We start from the raw sequence: 18791 nt of genomic DNA, 5'->3' as shown, positions 1-18791 counted from the left end.
TTTTTTTGTTGCTACATGGGTATGTAAGTGTGTTAGAATGTGTATGCAGGATGTTCCAGTGGAGGGTGTACCTACCGATATGACTGCTAGGAATGTTGTGGAAGTGTGAAGTTGTGTACAATGCTGATATGTGTACTGTTAGAAGGCCTATGAATGTCGTAGGTTGATGGGTCTACATTAAAGTGCCTTTCCTTCTGTGTCTCCCATGCAGGTCAGCGCCCATCCACAGAAAAGGATGTTGAAGGCCATTGCCAAGGAAGTGCGGAACCTAGGGGTCCATATCCGGTGGAGCACCCACTGCAGGAACAGGTGGGAGGACCTGAGACGCCGGGCCTAGAAGACTGCAGAGGCCCAGTTGGGGGCAGCCTCCCAACGAGGAAGTGGTGCCCGTCGGACCACGCCCCCACTGATGGCCAGCATACTGGCGGTGGCCTACCCAGAGTTGGATGGGCGCTTGAGGGAAACACAGCAGCTACAAGGGGGTGAGTTACAGAGTCCATATCCTGTACTGTTTGCTTTAGAGTGGAAAGGGTGTGTTAGCAATGGGATAAAGGATGTCTAGTGTATCTCTGACAGTTAATGTAGGTAGGATACAGTTGTGCTATGAACATAAGTAGCTGTGATAGGTGAGTATCTGTGCCATAGCAATTGTACAGTGCTAAATTGCAGGATGTGACATGGACATGCAGGATATTTAGTTGGTTCCAATACATATCTATCTATGTCAATTATGGGTGACACAGGTAGGTATGACAATGCACAAATGTCACTCATGGACTGACTTCTCACAGTAATTATCCTGTATAGAAGAGCCATGACAGTGTAGAGTAGAACCTGAGTGTTATTGTAGAGGTTTCATGATAGTGTATGCACATCAGAGTGTATGCACAGTAGGTCTGGAGAAATGTCTATTAACTTTGTAGAAAGTTCATTGAGGAATTTTCAAAGAGGCATGTTATTGATATGAACATATGTGCAATGGGGATTCGTATTGACCCTAAGCTCCCATCTTTTTCACCCTCTCCCGACCTTTTTGTTCTATCCTGTCCTTGTGTGTATTAGCATCACCAGGCAAAGGAGTAGGGGCATTTAAGAGTGGAGAGGCTGCAGCTCACAGTACCCAGGAGGCAGTGACCTCTGAAGCCGAGGGGACCAGTGGGTTGGAGGGCAAGGGGAGCACCATGTGGGAGACTGGAGCAGATACCACTGATACTGAATCCTCCTCTGATTGAAGTTCCCTGGCGGTGGCAGAACCTTCTGGGACCATTCCAGCACCATCTTCGTCTGTCACCCCCCCTTACCAGCACCACCCTCCCAGTAGTTCCCCACCCAGTTGCCTGTGCCCGCTCACGCATGAGGGTGGATATCTTCTTCGCCACAGGCACCTCTGCCCCTGCCCCAGTCAGCCTTGCTGCCCTCAATGCTGAGTCTATTGACCTCCTGAAGTCAATCTCTGTAGGGCAGTCAACCATCTTGAATGCCATCCCAGATAAAGCAGAGTAATGCTTACCTGGAGGGCATTCACTGTGCCTTGCCTGGCCTACAAAGATCATTTCAGGCTCTGGCCTCGTCATTGATGGCAGCCAGTGTCCCTAGTACTTCCGTACTCTCTCCTGCTACCTGTGCCCCATACCAAAGCCCTCTCCCCTTTCCCAGCCAAGCACTCACCCAAAGCAACAGACAAGGTACGCAAAGACAAACACAGGCATCACAGGTCACATCACAAGCATGGACACACTCAACACAAAAGCAGACACATCAGCCACTGCCTCCCCCGTCTCCCCAGGACCTCCTCCCTTACAGACACATCACCACTCACACCTGCCAGCATTGCATCCTCACTCCCAGTTCCTGTCATCACTTCTGTGTTGCCCTCAGTCACCACAACAGCAGACACTCATACATGCACCACATCCGCACTCACCACAAGCACCATCACTGACACATGCAGCACACCCACCTTACATGCAGATACCACCCCAACATACATCCACACAACCTGTCTGTCCTCTCCCAGCCTCTCCTGCCCCCCTCCTCCCAAAACGCATAAACGCCTGCACTCAGACACTCAACATTCCTCCACTTCACACAACCATACTCTGAATACATCTGCACCCATATCCAGCACACCTACACATCCTACAATCACTCGCTCTACCACCACTCCCAAATCAGTTTCCCAGTCCATCCCCCTTCTTCCTAAGAAGCTTTTCCTTGCCCGTCTTGATCTGTTCCCTGAGCCTGTCCCACCCTGTGTTGCCCCTTGCCATCATGGTTCCCTCCCCAGGCCAAGTCCCTCCACCTTTAAGTCCTCCCATGACCCCCCTTCTACTTCTGCTGCCCCTACACCCACCAAAAAGCATCCCCCCCAAAAAACACATGCCCCAAAACATAGCTCCAAAGCCCCTGCCTCTCCGTCCAGAGACAAGGCGAAAAAAAACCTCCCTAGACAAAGCCCAAGGACCCCCTCCCAAACCCCAACCCCAGCCACAGACCCTTGAGGTCCCTGCCTGCCCCATTGATGTCCCTACCTTGTGAAGGCCATTAGGCTGTCAGGAGTCAAGTTGGGGCCTTTGCCAGGCACACTTAATACTTTTGGACTTTGGACTGCCCTACGGGCCTTGTTGTGTTTGTTGCACATATGAATTACATTTAATTTGTTATAAATTTAGACAACAGGATTCCTGTTGCTTTACTTACCATGCATTTGTCAAGTCTTTTTGTTTGCAGGGAGGTTTGCATACATCTATCATGTGCTGTACAATGTTCATTTCTAGGCATTTTTTCATTTGCATTCACTGTTCTTTCTTGTATTTGGGCATTATATGTATTGTTGTGTATTTGTATTGGTTTGTCTGTCTCTGCTTGTTGGTGATATTGGTGTGGTTCTGTAGTTTTCACCTGGGGTGTGTGTATGTGATATGTTTGTTTGGCGTGGCTGTGTTTTGTGTGTGTGTGTGTGTGTCGGTATGGGTGTTGGAGTCTGTGCATGGTGTGTGTGTTGGTGTGTAACTCTCCCCTTCACTCCTTTTGTGCTCTGCAGGTGTACTCACCGATGGTGTCGGTAGTCAGAGGAGGAAGGCGAGGAAGAGCGCTGGTAAGATTTTAAGGTGGCATTCCATGGCTTTCGCGGAGTCGTCTGTGAGTGGGTACTTTTGTACTTGCTTTTTCCACCAGGCTTTGGGTGACAGCTGTCCCGCCCCAGGAATCGTAGCCATTTACCATTTATTTATTTAATTGTTATTAGCCTATCCGGCCTTAACAATAATCACACAATAGATATCAATCCCTCGAACTCAATAAAAATCACATTAAAATAAAAACATCTCAATAAAAGGAACTATGCTTGAATTTTTGATTTAACATGTGCCAAAATGTATCCAATTTACCATGCATTATCGTAAAACCTGATTTGACCATAATTTACATAAAAATGTAACTTATTCTAGAAAAACATTATGAATCTAATATTTAAAATGTCTTATTATGGGACGAGTCATTTGGGGCCTTGCATTGCCTTCCAGCCATTTAATAAAAGACCGAGGCCTAACCCAGTTTACATTACCCTGCACCGATTTCCCAAGCTAAATAGGTACGGGATAACATAGGCTATTGTGCCTGTGCCAACTGTAGGTGCATTGATAGACGTAATTTCCATGCTTCCAAGATATAAGTTGAGACCTTTGTCACAATGTATTTCTCATCTGAACGCATAAATAGCGCTTCCGCCTCCTTGCACTTCCTAACTCCGAAAGTTCTGAAAAGGAATCGTAGCTGTCTGCAGTGTCGTAATAGGGTGGGCGGTGCAGTGGCTTGCACCAGCCTGGGGATGGCAACTGCGGGCGGCGGTCTGGCCTCACTGACAGTACTGTCTGCAAACTGGCTTTGTTTTAGTGGGTTGACCGCTGTGGTCGTAATATGGCGGTCTGTACCGCCAGCCTGGTGGTGGTCCTACCGCTATTACCGGCATGGTAGTGCTGTTACCGCCAATGTCATAATGAGGGCCTAAGTTATTAAGTGTGTATATTCTGTTGGACAGAACAGATTTGTCTCCATTGGCAAAATAAAACTGTATCATGTGGCCAATCCTGCACAGTAGACCCATAGGTACGTTGGATAGATCCCGGTCCCCATTCATTACCCAACAGGACATACTTCTTCAAAGAAGAAACAACACTTCTGACAATACCAGCATGTACAAAAATGCTACAAATGCCAACTCGAGCATGGGAAGGGCGGAAAACGAGCTTCTGCTGATTCCAGCTACCACTTCACCAACAAGAACTGTCCAAGACGTGGCAGTATTCCACTCCATGAAGTTATCCAAATTCCATATGTAGTCAAAATATCAGTCACTGCTGTAATAACACCTGGTGTTGTTTCTGATGACTGGGATGTTAAATTAAAACAGTTGATTCTATGCTTGCTGAGCTGCAGGATTACACTGCATTTGAAAGTGATGATGTATATATGAATGCAGCAAATCATGGGGAAATGTTCTGTTATAATCATTGGGGACATTACTATCTGCACCTAGCAACAAGCCAGTGACCAGTATTTAATTACACAGTGGGAATACTGTTCAACTCCACCTGTGGGGAGCCCCAAACATAGAACAATTTGCATACTTTTCTGGGCATGACACCACAACTTCAGAGTCATATTTTTTCAAACTACCACTGTCCAAAATACAGAATATTTGGCCAACTGACACCAAATTAATCTATTCAGATTCCTTTGTTCCTCGACTAGCTATTGAAGGTTATGAATACTGGAAGAGCACTATTGATGTGGAAAGGGTATGGAGAACACAAGATTGCAAATTCAGGATGGGGATGTATTGTTTAGAGCATGCATTATTCCTGTATAAATGATATTTTTAAATGACATGTTCAACAAACGTCCTGTCTGGGTTAGCAAAAAATTTAATAAATGAATGCACCCAGTATCCCCACACCAGCCAAATTCATCAATTGGCAAACGTTCCTAAATGTCACCATGGAAGAACTGAATGCTTGGGTTCAGGATGGTACCTATAATTCCACACTTTCAAGTCCCGGTGGGTGTTTATTGTGGCCAATAGACACAAATGGGTGTCAGTCACTTTTTGTGAATTCCTAAGGGGATTTCAAGATTAGACGACTGGACCCTTGCTTCATCCCGGCTCTTAGCAGCAGTTAAAGAACATCTAAGTCTTCTATCAGAGGAACTAGACTTGCAAGATTATTGCTAGGTCCGAATAAACAACCCTCTAAACGATTCCTGTATGCCATATACAATGAAATAGTAAAGCTTTCTCAAATGGAAGCAGCTGCATGTTTAAGACAGATGGATGAGAAAAATATGGAAACCGCCATACCTGTTGTCAATATTGGCATGAATACTCTGTCCAACGGAATATACACATTTAATAACTTAGTGCCTTGAGACCCTCATAGCGCCTTGAGACCCTCACGGGTGAGTAGCGCGCTTTATCAATATTCTTGATTGAATAACATAGGCGGTCATTCTGACCCTGGCGGTCAAAGACCGCCAGGGCGGAGGACCGCGGGAGCACCGCCGACAGGCCGGCGGTGCTCCAATGGGGATTCCGACCGCGGCGGTAAAGCCGCGGTCGGACCGGCAACACTGGCGGGCTCCCGCCAGTGTACCGCCGCCCCATTGAATCCTCCAAGGCGGCGCAGCTTGCTGCGCTGCCGAGGGGATTCCGACCCCCCCTACCGCCATCCAGATCCCGGCGGTCCGACCGCCGGGATCCGGATGGCGGTAGGGGGGGTCGCGGGGCCCCTGGGGGCCCCTGCAGTGCCCATGCCACTGGCATGGGCATTGCAGGGGCCCCCGTAAGAGGGCCCCTAAATGTATTTCACTGTCTGCTGCGCAGACAGTGAAATACGCGACGGGTGCAACTGCACCCGTCGCGCAGCTTCCACTCCGCCGGCTCGATTCCGAGCCGGCTTCATCGTGGAAGCCTCTTTCCCGCTGGGCTGGCGGCGCGGCCTGAAGGCGACCGCCCGCCAGCCCAGCGGGAAAGTCAGAATTACCGCCGCGGTCTTTCGACCGCGGAACGGTAACCTGACGGCGGGACTTTGGCGGGCGGCCTCTGCCGCCCGCCAAGGTCAGAATGAGGGCCATAGTGTCTTCTGCAATAGAAATCATTCAAAATGACATGTCCCTCTTACAACATGGGCAAAGTCAGCTGCGTTCCATCATGCAGTTGGGTTGGATGTTACGAATTCTGACAAATGGCCGCATTCCATGGAAATACATTAACAGTAGTGACTTGTTTGCTGCTTTTAATTTGCCCAGGGAGCAACAAATAATGGCTAAAAAGGAAGTGAGTTACACCATGCTCAACATAGAAAGGTTTGAAAAGCTACCGTTCACAGTAGCAGAAAGTCCTTCAACAGTATTGCTCATTCTAAACCTGCCAATTTCTACCTTTCATTTACAAACAAATTTGAAAGATTTTGCTGTGGGCAGATACAAGTGACTTGGAGATAGCTACATTAAAGAAGTGTGGGTGTTGCATTCATAGTTCAAATGTCTGAATGGCGAAACAGAGGTCTTTCTCAGGGGAAGCGAATGTGAGACTACTGTTAGTCATTCAATGCTCGGAAAATAGGTGTCACTCATAGTTTCTGCAATGTGGGGGTCGTGAACCTTCTGAAGGGTACTCCCATCCCTTTGATTCATCCAGCATTTCATATACTTTCGAATTGATGGTATGTGGCCCTGAACAATCAGAGCTGCTGCGGAATGAGACGAGGAATTGCCTATGCAATTTCCGTCTCTCAAATTGTATCTTGTTGTGGACATGTTGTATTTCCCCCACACAAGAAATAAGAGTAGCAGAAATGTGATCTCACATTGATTCTACTAATGTAAATTATGACATGCTGAGCCGACTAAAGGCGGTACTGTTCCAAAAACAAGTGGTGTTAACATTGGCCAGGGAGATGTATGCTTTCCAGATAGCGAGATCATCAGCTGAGGTACAATCCCTAATAAATACTAACTTTCCTAAGCATTTTGAAGAGCTGGTCTTCAGAATTTTCAACGCCTCAAGCACTACGGGAAATGTACATTGTTTTAAGACAGGTGGGTCTCTGTTTGCTTCCATCTTCCAGACTGTCTTCGGAGTCATTCCATCAGCTATACATTCACTCTTTTCAAGTGTGTTTGGCGGCTTTCCTGTGACTTTGGGACTGATTGGCGGGGTACCGCTGCTGCTATTACTAATACGCAGTGGTTGTGCTTTCTCAGCTAAGCGGAGTGATGGAGTTACTACCACCAGCCCAGCTGTGCTATGATCGAATGATACAGTTCTTTGGTGCTCCATTGCTGGAAGAATTGGAGCATGATTGGTCATTGTCATTCCAACCAGCTCTGTGATGCGTGCAATTGGTCTTTCATAGCACCTGGTGCCTCTTCTAGTGTCTTCCTTCGGTATGTCTTGTTATTGAGCTTGTGCCTCCTATGGACAAGGAACTGCTGATGTTTCCGATGAGGGTTCATTCACAGTCGTGCCTCATGAGAATGAGGTTGATTCACAAGGCCACATATAAGCCACAGCTGGTTAACTATTTGGCTCCATCGACATCAGGCACTATCGATGGTGCTGCCTACACGGGTGATCCTGCAATTGAGGACTCTTCGCACTTCTGCTCCGTGGATCCATCTGCCAATCCTATAATCGATCTGACATCTGACGATGTGGAGTCATTCCTGGATGCACTCCTATTTGAATACTTCTGAGACATTCTTCAAGATCATGATTATTGTTAAATGATTTGACCACTGACCTAACTTAAAAGTTTTAAAGTTTTATGCCAGATTGTCTTATTAATTTGATTCACAATTGGCCTGCTGTGATTGTCATGACTGACATTTTTATCTCTGTATGCTTTTGGCCTAGTTTTTTGTTAGATTTTAGACTGTTTTTAGCTCAGAGCATTCTAGCTTGGCTCATGCACCTTTAATATTATGTTAGCATCCTTGTTACAGCAATGGGGAGGATGTGGTGAATCCATGTTAGTTTTTATGGGGATTCAGGAGATTAGCTTAGCCCTTTGGCTTGCAGGCCTGTGCCCCCTCACCTAGTGACTTTTAATCTACCTAACTTGCTCTGTTTTAGTCCATTTATTTTATTATTTCTCTTAATATGGCTGCCATTGTTTATCGTTATAGAAATGTTTTGATTTGCATTATCAGTGCCACTCTGCGAAGGCGTCAGTATCAGCATCATGCTCAAGTGATGTACGTAGGTAGTCATATCATGTCCCTTTCTCACTTATGTGTGACAGGAACATAATGTACACTTGTTGGGGATTGTTTACATAATTGCCGCCACTAGCCTGCCTACTTATCAATTGTTTGGGAACATACCTACGTCAGAGGTCCTATATGATCTGTATAAATGCATCTCACACGGACAAGGCCATTAGAGAAATTCCTTCCAGATGCCATCTACTCTGCACTTCACCTTGCTGCAGAAACCAGCCTTTGTGTCACCACAGAGTCTGACCTAGAGACCTAATTCCAAGGTAACAAGGGTTGGAGGACGCTTCTCATGGACATGGTACTGGCAGATTGGGTTTATCACACCTAGCTCTCATTAGGTTAGAGATTAGGTTCTCTTGCTAGAACTTTTACATGTCATATTTATTGCAAGATGATGAGGGTCTTTGTATTCATGACTTTCATCTTTACAATTATGCTTCTTTTATCGTTTGTTATCCTAATCATTGCAGCTCATTAATTTTACTGTAGACTTTGCAGTCTTTTCAATAAACATATTGAAAACCCTCTTGCATCTCCTTCATTGCCTGTGTGCTACTGAGATTTATTGCTAATGAGAGACAAGAGTAACTACCATTCCACCACGACTCCCCTGAAATGTTGCAATCTAGAGGCCATGCGTAAGGCTGCCAGAATTCACCTTCTACTGTTTGGGATTTTTGGTGAGGTACTGCTTGTAAGCCGGGAGGCTTGGCCCGACAGTTGCAACTTGTAAGTGTGGCCTAGTCACCTACAAACAAAAGTGCTGTCCTCTCTAAACCAGCAGTCTCACCTAGGAGCGAAAGTCCAACTACGACACTCCCTTATGGTCTTATATAGCAATGCATATTTCGGGTAAAAACTGCAATCAATTTAGGCATGAATTTGAGCGAGTTTTACATGAAGGACATAATTTCTAAATTATAAAAGGGAGAATTCTGCTCTCTTGAATTTGATTAAAATTGCTGACAAACATGCCAAATTTGGAACTTTGTGATCTACAGTTTCTCTGTGGTGATAAAGCCCAGACAAGCGGACTGTCCAAAAACGACTAAACTAAAACAAAATAAACATTCATTAGCATTTGAAGACTTGAATAAAGGGATGTGGGTTAAACGGAAGCAACATTGGATCCACAAGGCTCGGTCAATGAATTCTTCAATAGACCAAGCACGCCATATTTCTAGTAAAAATATTTTTACTAATTACTAATTTCGCAGAGATCTCTTCATGGTAAAGTATACCGAACATTTAAACAGTATATTAAACTTGAAAAAATAGTAAAAAGATGAGTATGTTAAATATTAATATAAGTGATTCTATATATGTATTTTAAATGTAGATCAAAATAAAAAATTCCACAAGACTAATAACTTGATTTTTAATTAAATATTTAAATAATTGAAATATATTAATTGAGCATTAACATAGTTATTGAAATAAAAATACTACCCAAAGTAAATTGTTTACATTGGTTTATTATGCATTGAAATTACAAAAAGTTAAGTACAGAATTAATGCTGATCACATCAGGTCCAGCCTTATTAGTTTAACTGGACCAGCAGACTCTCTTGGGAGGTGTTGACCCTACCATTTGAACAGGGCGGACTGTGTGCATCCACCCTAGAGCTGTATTTTCTCTGCGTGCAGATCCAGTGCATGCACCATGGCAGTTGAGGTGAACAATGTTGACTCACCCTCTGGGCAGCAGCAGGTCTGCGCCCAACTAACGCACCCTAGAGGAGAGATGGCACTGTCAAATGTGCCAAATGCGTGGTGGGGGCTTGGGAGTGGCTGTACCAAAGGTTCCTTCTGGATTGTCTCTTCTCTCCTGGTCTGAGCCTGGCTCAAACTACGGTGCTGCTCTTTATGGTGGTCCATGCAACTGGAGGTGGTAGGGGATATGTATCCTGCTGGTACTTTTATTTTTCTGCAAGACATTCAGACTAACACCAACTGTTCACCACTTGATGTATTCGTCTACATAGACTGCGCAGCACATATAAACAGATTCAAAACACTTTCCCACCTTGGGAGCCCAAGAGTTTGCAGGCACTAGACTTTGCGCTAAATTTGCCGACCCCCAGGAGGTTACTTACAAAACTCTACTCAACCATGCAAGACAAAGCGTGTGTGACTAAGGTTAGAGCGAAAACTAGATGGCAGTATGATTTAAACATTGACTTATCGGATGATTAATGCCAGTATTGCTGCACTCATATGGGCATGCTCTTGCCTGATTATAGACTGAGATTAATACGTATTATATTTCTACACAGACTGCGCCACACATTACATTAAACTGAATTTATAAAGCACATGGCTACCCAAAACCGGGCTTCTCAGTGCTAGAGGGAAAACAGTGAGGAAAAGGAAAAGCACATTAAGGAAATAGGTAGGTTTTTAGCTCTTTCCTAAAGTGCAGCCAATTATTTTCACCTCTCAACTTCAGTGGGAGAGAGTTCCACAGCCTAGGAGCAAGATATGAAAATGAACGACCCCCATACCTGGATCTTTTTATTCTAGGAACAGCTAAAAGATCCTGTGTGCCAGACTCAAGGGCCCTATCTGGTAGATAGGATTTGATCGACTGTTGATGAATTTTGGGGCCCAATTCATATTTTACACAATGAACCTTGCAAAGTGCCTTAAACTGGACTCTGCTGCTTATGGTCAGCCAATGCAGAGTTCTAAGAGCTTCCATCACGGACTGTGATTTTGGGGATTCCTAAAAGAATCCACGCTGCAGCAATCTGGATGACTTGAAGTTTCCTTATCACCACCTTAAGGCTGCCTAAATCTAGTGAATTGCCATAATCCAAGTGAGATAAAATTAGCCCCTGGATCACAATTCTTCTGGAATCCACCGGGAGCCACTTCAAAGTTTTTCTAAGTGCTCTCAAAAGACCAAAAAGCAGGTGCTAGCAATCTTGTTGGCCTGCAAGGCCATTGAGAGCTGTTTATCTACAGTGAATCCCAGGCTCTTTGCCTCTTCTTGGGGTGATGGATGTTCTCTCATCCCGGTGGGCCTGATGATTTTTTGCCCAACCTCACCTCAGTTTTCTCACCATTTACTTTTAGGCAACTTCCTGCCATCCCTTCAGACACCTTCTTCAGACAGCTGTTGAGTTTTGTTGTTTGTTGATGTGGCAAAGATATCATGGATAGCATGCCTATCAGCTGTATGTCATCCATATAGGACACCATTGAAAACCCAAGGCCACCAATGATGTCTGATAACTGGGGGATGTAGATATTGAAGAGTGTAGGGCTCAATGTTGAGCCCTGAAGGACTCCGCATCTCTGCTTCTGAATGGTGGAATAACATGACACCTCACTAACTTGGAAGCCTATTTCACTCAGTAAGGAAGCGAGCAATCTTAATGTACTCCCAGTGATCCCTATTCCTTCCAGGTGTGGCAATAAAATAGCAATATCGCTCACCTACTAAATTGTATGGGTTTAATGGCTGATACACAATGTCTACAATGCAGCACAAATGACACAGATTTTTCACACTTGACATGGTAATGTGATAGAGGGGCAATGTTCTAGGCCTCAGTGTTTGATTGCATAGATTAAGTGACCTGGGGCACTGTGCCAAGAACACCCCTAATAGTCCTACTTGGCTATGTCACAGAAATCCCGGCTAGCACTTACAAGCTTACATCTGTGATGCTGCTCCTGGCCATGAGATGTGCAAGCAATGTACTGGGGACGACACACCAGCCAGGGGGTGACCTGCTGACTGAAAGATATGACTTAATGCCAATGAACAATTAGAAGAGTATTGGTAACTGATGCCAGCCAATCCCCATTCAAATGTGGGCCCTCTAAGCACATATTTAACACTGCAAGCTGAGAGGGATATATGAGGCATACAGTCTCCTTTGGGAGGATGGAGGCACTGAGGAAGTCGAGGCTGAAGCTCGTCTTGATGGCAGGCCTTGTGGGATATCCTCCTTGAGAACACTCCTTGACCTGGTCAGATATGTAAATCCTATAAACCATTTGACAATGGGAACAGTGCAATAAACAGATTACAGATACGCATCACTAATTGACTGCAGTCATTGATGTTATGATGTTTTTCTCCTGTTGGCTATGCAGGTGGACAATAACAATATATAGCTTAAATGCAAATTACAAAATCACTGTATGTGCATGAGCACTGTGCTATTTGTTTTGTATGTTACTTCAAAACTTCAATACATTTTTTTTTTAAAGTATAGAATTCATGTACAATAATTTAATTATTTTGAAAACATTAAAGTTACATTTACTTTAAACTCAAAGAGGTTATTAAACTATTTTATCATACAATATTTATTGTTTATTTTTTCATAACTATATATAATTGTTTTCATATTAAATGTATACATATTTTTTGAAAAATTGAAATAATTTATTTAACATTATTTCCTAAGAAGTATTGTTTTCTACTTTCAACTCAAAAAGCAGTTATGAGAAATATAAAATAAAATGTATACATATTTTTGAAAAGTAGAACTGAACTATTTTTTAACATTATTTCCTATGAGGTATTATTTTACGTCCCTCCTTCCATTATTTTCATTAGGGTGTTGCAGTACGTGTGGCCATGGGTGGTTAATGACTTACTCCAGGTCTGAGCTGGAGTACATTTACTACTTTTCTTGGCCCTTTTAGCTGTAGTACCTTTAGAAATGCAGTTTGTGAATAGCAATGGACCTACTCTTTTGTGGGTGGGTGGCTATACCCTCCTAACCCCCTTCTTAACAATCCCAAAGACCCCTACTTACTCCTTCCTAAATTACTTCTATATAGTAGTAAGTATGCACCTTCTTCCAGAACCTCCTTGTGGTCCCGCCCACATTTATTACTATGTAGTAAACTTACATGTGTGAGGACCTGCCCAAGAAAAGATAGGAGAGGTGGAGATTTCCACTCACAGGTTTGTGAAATGCAGTTTGTAGTAAGTAAGGGCCCTTAAATGAATTTATTACATTAAAGACTACTTACCTACAAGTTCTCCGATAAGGAAGGACAGACAAATTACTGTAGCTATGTAGAGTTTTCGCTTGGCTATGCTCTGCTCTTTCTGCCTGGCCTCATGTGCTTTGGTGTTGTTGTGGCAGTGGTAAGTTGCAATGGACTGGGGGGTGTCTTCATTGGTCTTTTCATTAATCAGTTCTTTCTCGTGTGATTCGCTGCTAACATTCAGACTAAAAAGTCAAATGGGAATAAAAATAATACCAGGTTAAAATAATTAATCAGCCAGTAAAAACTTTGCATGTAAGTGCATGCATATTATGTATCACTTGTGTAATTATTTATTGTGCATAAATTACCTAGTCTATGGCTGGACTTCCGAAGGTTGCAGGCCATAAAGAATGTAAAACAATACAATGAATACATGAAGTGCATAAAAGTGGGGAAGAGATTACACTAAAGTGAACAGGTGGCTAAATAATTTACACATAACTCATGGAAATAAGGACATTCTAGACTTCTTGTGGAAGAGAATTCACCATCCTAGCAAATATATTTGAAACTCAAGATTTCAATTAAAGTGATTTTTCAAAAAGCCCCTGTCACTGTAGAGCCAGTGTTCTACTCAGATGGACAATATGTTTTTTACACTCAGGTGTATTTTTGGGTAAACATTAAAGCTGATTAGGCATTTATTCCGGCACCGGTGAAGAGCGAGGTAAGAGAATCTTCCCCTCCCCTTTAATCCACACAGGTCTGCTTTTGACAGTTTTCAGGAATTCACCATCTGATTGCAAAGGATTGTGTTTAGGAACAAGAAATACACAGAAACTCAGTTTTGGTGGAACGGTTGAGATCCTCCACATTATGCACAGCGCAGTATTTGCAACTATTTAGTGATAATCCACGGCCAGACCCGGAACCCAACGCAGCCATGGCAAATTTTGTCAGACCAGCCCCCATAGGGTACATAGCAAGCAAGCCAGACCACTACAACAGCGCTTGCCCCCGCCCCCCAAGAAAATTTGGAAAAATGGCTAAAAAGGGGCATTCTACAACACACTTTTCAGTATATGTTCAATTGTATTAGTTTTTAAAGCATAGTAAATGATGACCTTACAGAGCACTAGGATACAGCAATCTTTATTGTGCTCTTCAATGATTCCCTCACCATCACCCTCAAACAGTGCCTCATCTCTCCATAGCCCCTCTCTCACATGTATTTAATTTATTTTATATCCCCTCTCTTACCAGTGTGGGCTTGTGGAGCACTTTACATCACACACACATACAGAGACAATTAATCATACAAGTGTAAATCAGCAAATGTTATATAAGACAAAGGGGACTACAAGGTGAAGGATTCAAGTTATCCATACTGGTAGACTTTTTTTTTTTTTAACAATGCTTGGTTTGGAGAAGCATAAACTCAGGATGCAAAACGTAACATAGTGGACTTTACTAATAACAATTTATTTCTACCCAAACACACACTTTTTTTTAAGCAAATTTGGGATAATCAAAGACTGGGCAAAAAATGCTTACCTTTCTAACCTGAACCATACAGTTTGCATGCAGCTCTTTGATGGAAGTTCATAGCTTCCTGTGCTAGATTATGATTGTAACATATGAACTGCACAGTAATCAAAGATTATTCGATTGAGCTATGCCCATACAATTCTGCTCTGTAACCTGCATAGTGCACTGTCTTTGAAGCAGACTGTCCAGGTATGGAGGGTTTAGTACAGGAAAACAATATATGGTTTGAATGGTTGATTTTTATTTCCTAGGTTAGATACAGTGGGTCTTGAGAAACAAAATCTGTTTATTCTTTTTTTCTTTTCCTTCACGTGGCTGGGAGAGTACTGTTCTGGATCATGCCCCTCAAAATAAGAAAAAGAACTCAGGTAACTGTTTCTACTTTTAGGTCTTTCAAGGTTCAAGGGTTGTGTTCTGGTTAGGAATTATACACCCTGTGCTAGGACTGTCTGGTGCTCCCGTCACCAAAAGTGCAACACTGACTGTTCAATGTAAATGGGGAATTAGTTATTACTCTAGTTATGTTGTCACTAGAGTTGCCAACAAAAGCGTAGTAAAACAAACAGATAAGACAATAACAGAAAAACTGACTACTCACAATTGGAATCCTCTAGTTATGATTCAACTCATCCACACAAAAAAATATTGACCCCAAACGGGTCTTTTAGCTAGCGGAGTAGGATTTAATGGGCTCATCTCTGCGAGGTCAGATCCCCTCGCTAGACTCCTTGCACGGGTTCTCCTTGCCTCCTCTGCATCTCTCGCATCTTCCTCTCCCTCACTGCCTCTTTTCGCCTTGTTTTCTTCTTTAAAGGGACCACGCTCCCCCTGTTGATTCCTCCAGTCCAATCCTGTTATTCCTTGGAGCTCTCCCATTTCTGGGAACAGTGGAAGGGGGAGTGGTTTCCGGTTTTCTCAATTGTTTCTGCCTGATCTCTGGGGAATTGCTACAGGCAAAGAACAGTTTTTTCAGAAGTGGTCCCTGGACACCGAGTATATGCCAAGGACGATAAACAGTTTGATCATCCGAGGGGGGCTTACATTCCCCATCGCCATAACACAGGCATATTAATCCTTTGTATTACCATAGATGAGTCAAAACTGCCCCTAGACAAAACTCGATCTCTCTCCAGCAGGCACATTAATGACCAGAGTTATCTTGGCACTTTTATTGTTGCCTGAAAACTGTTGGATATACAAGAAATTCTGCAGTGCTTTTAAACTGCTGCACTGCTACAACGCCCCCCACGGAACAAAAGCAGCTACCACCCTTCCAGCCTCCAGGGGAAATGCCGGACGCTCGATATGGCCAGTCCGGCCTTGATAATGAACTGTATGGGTCTAAGAATATATAGTGTTGAGTTTTTTTCCCGTTTTGAAACTGCATCTGTGCACAAATACAATGAATCTTTCCCAAGGTTGTATTGCTATCCACAATCTGTTAGAGGTCAGTCTGCAGGATGTACCACTGTTTTTCTACTTTATTTTCATGTGTGAATTCTTTTCACTGAGCATTTATGCTGTGTACTGTTCACTGGGTCACTGACATGCATATACACACACACACACACACAAAGTTTACAGGGACATTATACTTAGGAAATAGAATTTTAAAAAAAACTTTGAATTTCACTAAAAAAACTAAGCTTACTTGGACGTTATAGGTAGGGTCAGATTCTACACACACAAAACCATAGAAGTTCAGTAGTTAGAGTTATATCAAGCAACTATAACTTGTGCGATAAGGTAAGTATAACTTATGCCCCTGCCATGCATAGTTTTTTCTTGAATAATTTTATTGCAAATGTTGCAGTGATATTATTAATGATGTCACAGAAGATGTCAGGACTGATGTAATATGTGGGGTAATTAACAGTGCAAGGCGAGTTTATCTACTTTAGGGCATGAGTTACATTATTTGAGCGTGTACAATCCGAACCTAACTATAACATAGTTAATTTCTAAGTTTTTTTTAAAATTCTATTTTCTATCTATAACATCCCTCTACCCTTTGGTTTGTCAATTAATTTCTAGGGCTTTTTAACGTCAATTAATACTTAATTACCTTACCTTAATCCAACCGCCTTCAGCCGCAGGCGGCAGGATTTGGCCACGGGCCTGCAGCCAAACCCCTATATGCACCAAACTCCAGGTCAGCCTAGGGCCAGGCTCTGTGGCCAACACCCTGTAGGCACTCAACCCCATATGGTGGGTCAGCTGCCAGGTCTGGTCTGCAGCCAACCCTCCTCCCCCAATAGGCACCGAACCCCACCATGGCCTGGAGCCAGGTCCTGTGGCCAACACCTCATAGGCACCTGATCCCACAGCTTTTGGACGTGCATGAGGGAGATTGACGCAGGGCCTGTTGCCAACTCCCCCACTGCAGGCAATTAATCCTGCTCCATGCACGGTCTTTGGCCGTGCGTGGAAGTGGGTTGGCTGCAGGCTCAGCCCTGCGGCCAGGCCCTGCAACCATCTCCCCTCTGGCACCAACCCCTGTGCCTTGCACAGCCATGGCTGTGCTCAGTGGGGGATGGGCTGCGGGTCCCATATGTAGGCAACCTGGGTGGGAGAGCATGCAACCCCTCTCCCAAGGTTGATTTTGCCCCGGGGCCTAGACAAACACTAAAATGAGATTTGGGCCCTTGGACCCCAGCACCTCACGGTACCCCTCCTCAGGCCAATTGTGGCCCTGGGGAGGCCATCCCCTGGGGCCCAGCCAATCCTGGCCCCCCATCCCCAGGCCGATTTTGGCCCTGGGGACCCCATACCACAGGGCCCAACCAATTATGAAAAAAAGGGGGGGGCATGATTTTGGCATCGCTGACCAGATCCTGTGGGTCCTGGCAACTTCGTGTCCTGGCACAACTCAGGGCACCCAGTGTGCACTGCTGGGGGTCACAGGGGAAGCCTGAATGTTCCTGCAGTCCCTGCCAGCACCCTGCGTCCAGCGGGAACCGGCATTGCTCCTGCACACGGGGAGCAGCACAAAATGCTGCTCCCTGTCTGCGGGAGCAAGATTTTTTTTTTTTTCCTGCATACTTAAAAGCGGACAGGGAAACAGAAGAAAAGTCAGCTCCCAGCAGGTAGGAGAGTTTTTCCTGTTCAAGCCTGCTGGGAGGGGACTTACTGCTTGCTTGGCAATAGCTGTCAAAGCTTCTGCCAAGGGAGAGTAAACATCTGTGTTCCGAGGGTGGAAGCCTTGGGACATAGGGAGTCAGCCATAGAGGTGGCGATCCTTAGGGCCGTTACTGGCCCCCCTCCTTTGTATTTGCACGGCATGGCTTGGTAGTGAGGGGGGGCTTGCAACCCACTCTCAATTTACAAAATCACCCGTGCCCCAGAGAGATGGTGGTCGCTGGGGCCAAAATGACCCATTAGGGGGACTGCGAGGCAGTCCTCCCCTTATACAAAATCGTCCTGGCCCAGTTTAGGTGGTGGTCCCCAGGTTAAAAAGGGATTGGGAGGGGGTCTGTGCAGCCCCTTCTCCCCTTCCGAACATTGGCCTTGTACCGGGGAGTTGGTGGTGATTTACAACACAAAAAAATGTAAATGCTTTTTGGCCCTGCCGTGGTCTCCGGAGTACCCCACCACCAGGCCTAGAGGGTCTGGGTATTCCTACCCTGGCCCCTTCTCTTTTTATTTTACTTTTTTTTAGGGAGAATCGGCTGAGTCAGAGTCCTGAGATGGCTGCCAACACTTCTTGGTTGAAGTGTTGGCAGCCAATGAAATCTCATGCATGAGATCTGTTGGATCCTCAGGGGATCAGTTTTTCTTTAAGAACTCCAAAACTACTGAACTGATTACACCAAATCATAAATAGAGATCTTACGCCAAATATGGTGTAATCAGGGGCATAGCTTTAGGAAGGGTGTTTGGGGTGTTATACCCCCCTAATAAATGTATTGCTGCAAATAGTTTAGTACAGGTGCTTTCAGTCTGGCATGGAGAGGTGTCTATCGGATTTCTTTGGGGCCTCCTTCATGGATGAGTACCCGGGACCA

The 18791-nt window shown here is 44.5% G+C and overlaps 1 protein-coding gene across 1 annotated transcript in view; it reads right to left on the bottom strand.

The window, feature by feature from the left end:
• The window catches only part of SLC30A8 (solute carrier family 30 member 8), a 273630-nt gene that overhangs the window by 139718 nt on the left and 115121 nt on the right, over window positions 1-18791 (bottom strand). Inside the window, exon 2 of the mRNA XM_069220649.1 lies at window positions 13279-13481. Within this exon, the coding sequence (XP_069076750.1) occupies window positions 13279-13481 (203 nt within the window). The remainder of the gene's footprint in view (window positions 1-13278; window positions 13482-18791) is intronic.

The sequence above is a fragment of the Pleurodeles waltl genome, chromosome 2_2, assembly GCF_031143425.1.
Source record: "Pleurodeles waltl isolate 20211129_DDA chromosome 2_2, aPleWal1.hap1.20221129, whole genome shotgun sequence".
Lineage (NCBI taxonomy): Eukaryota > Metazoa > Chordata > Amphibia > Caudata > Salamandridae > Pleurodeles > Pleurodeles waltl.
The sequence above is the reverse complement of the archived record's forward strand: the minus strand, read 5'-3'. Positions and strand labels throughout refer to the sequence as shown.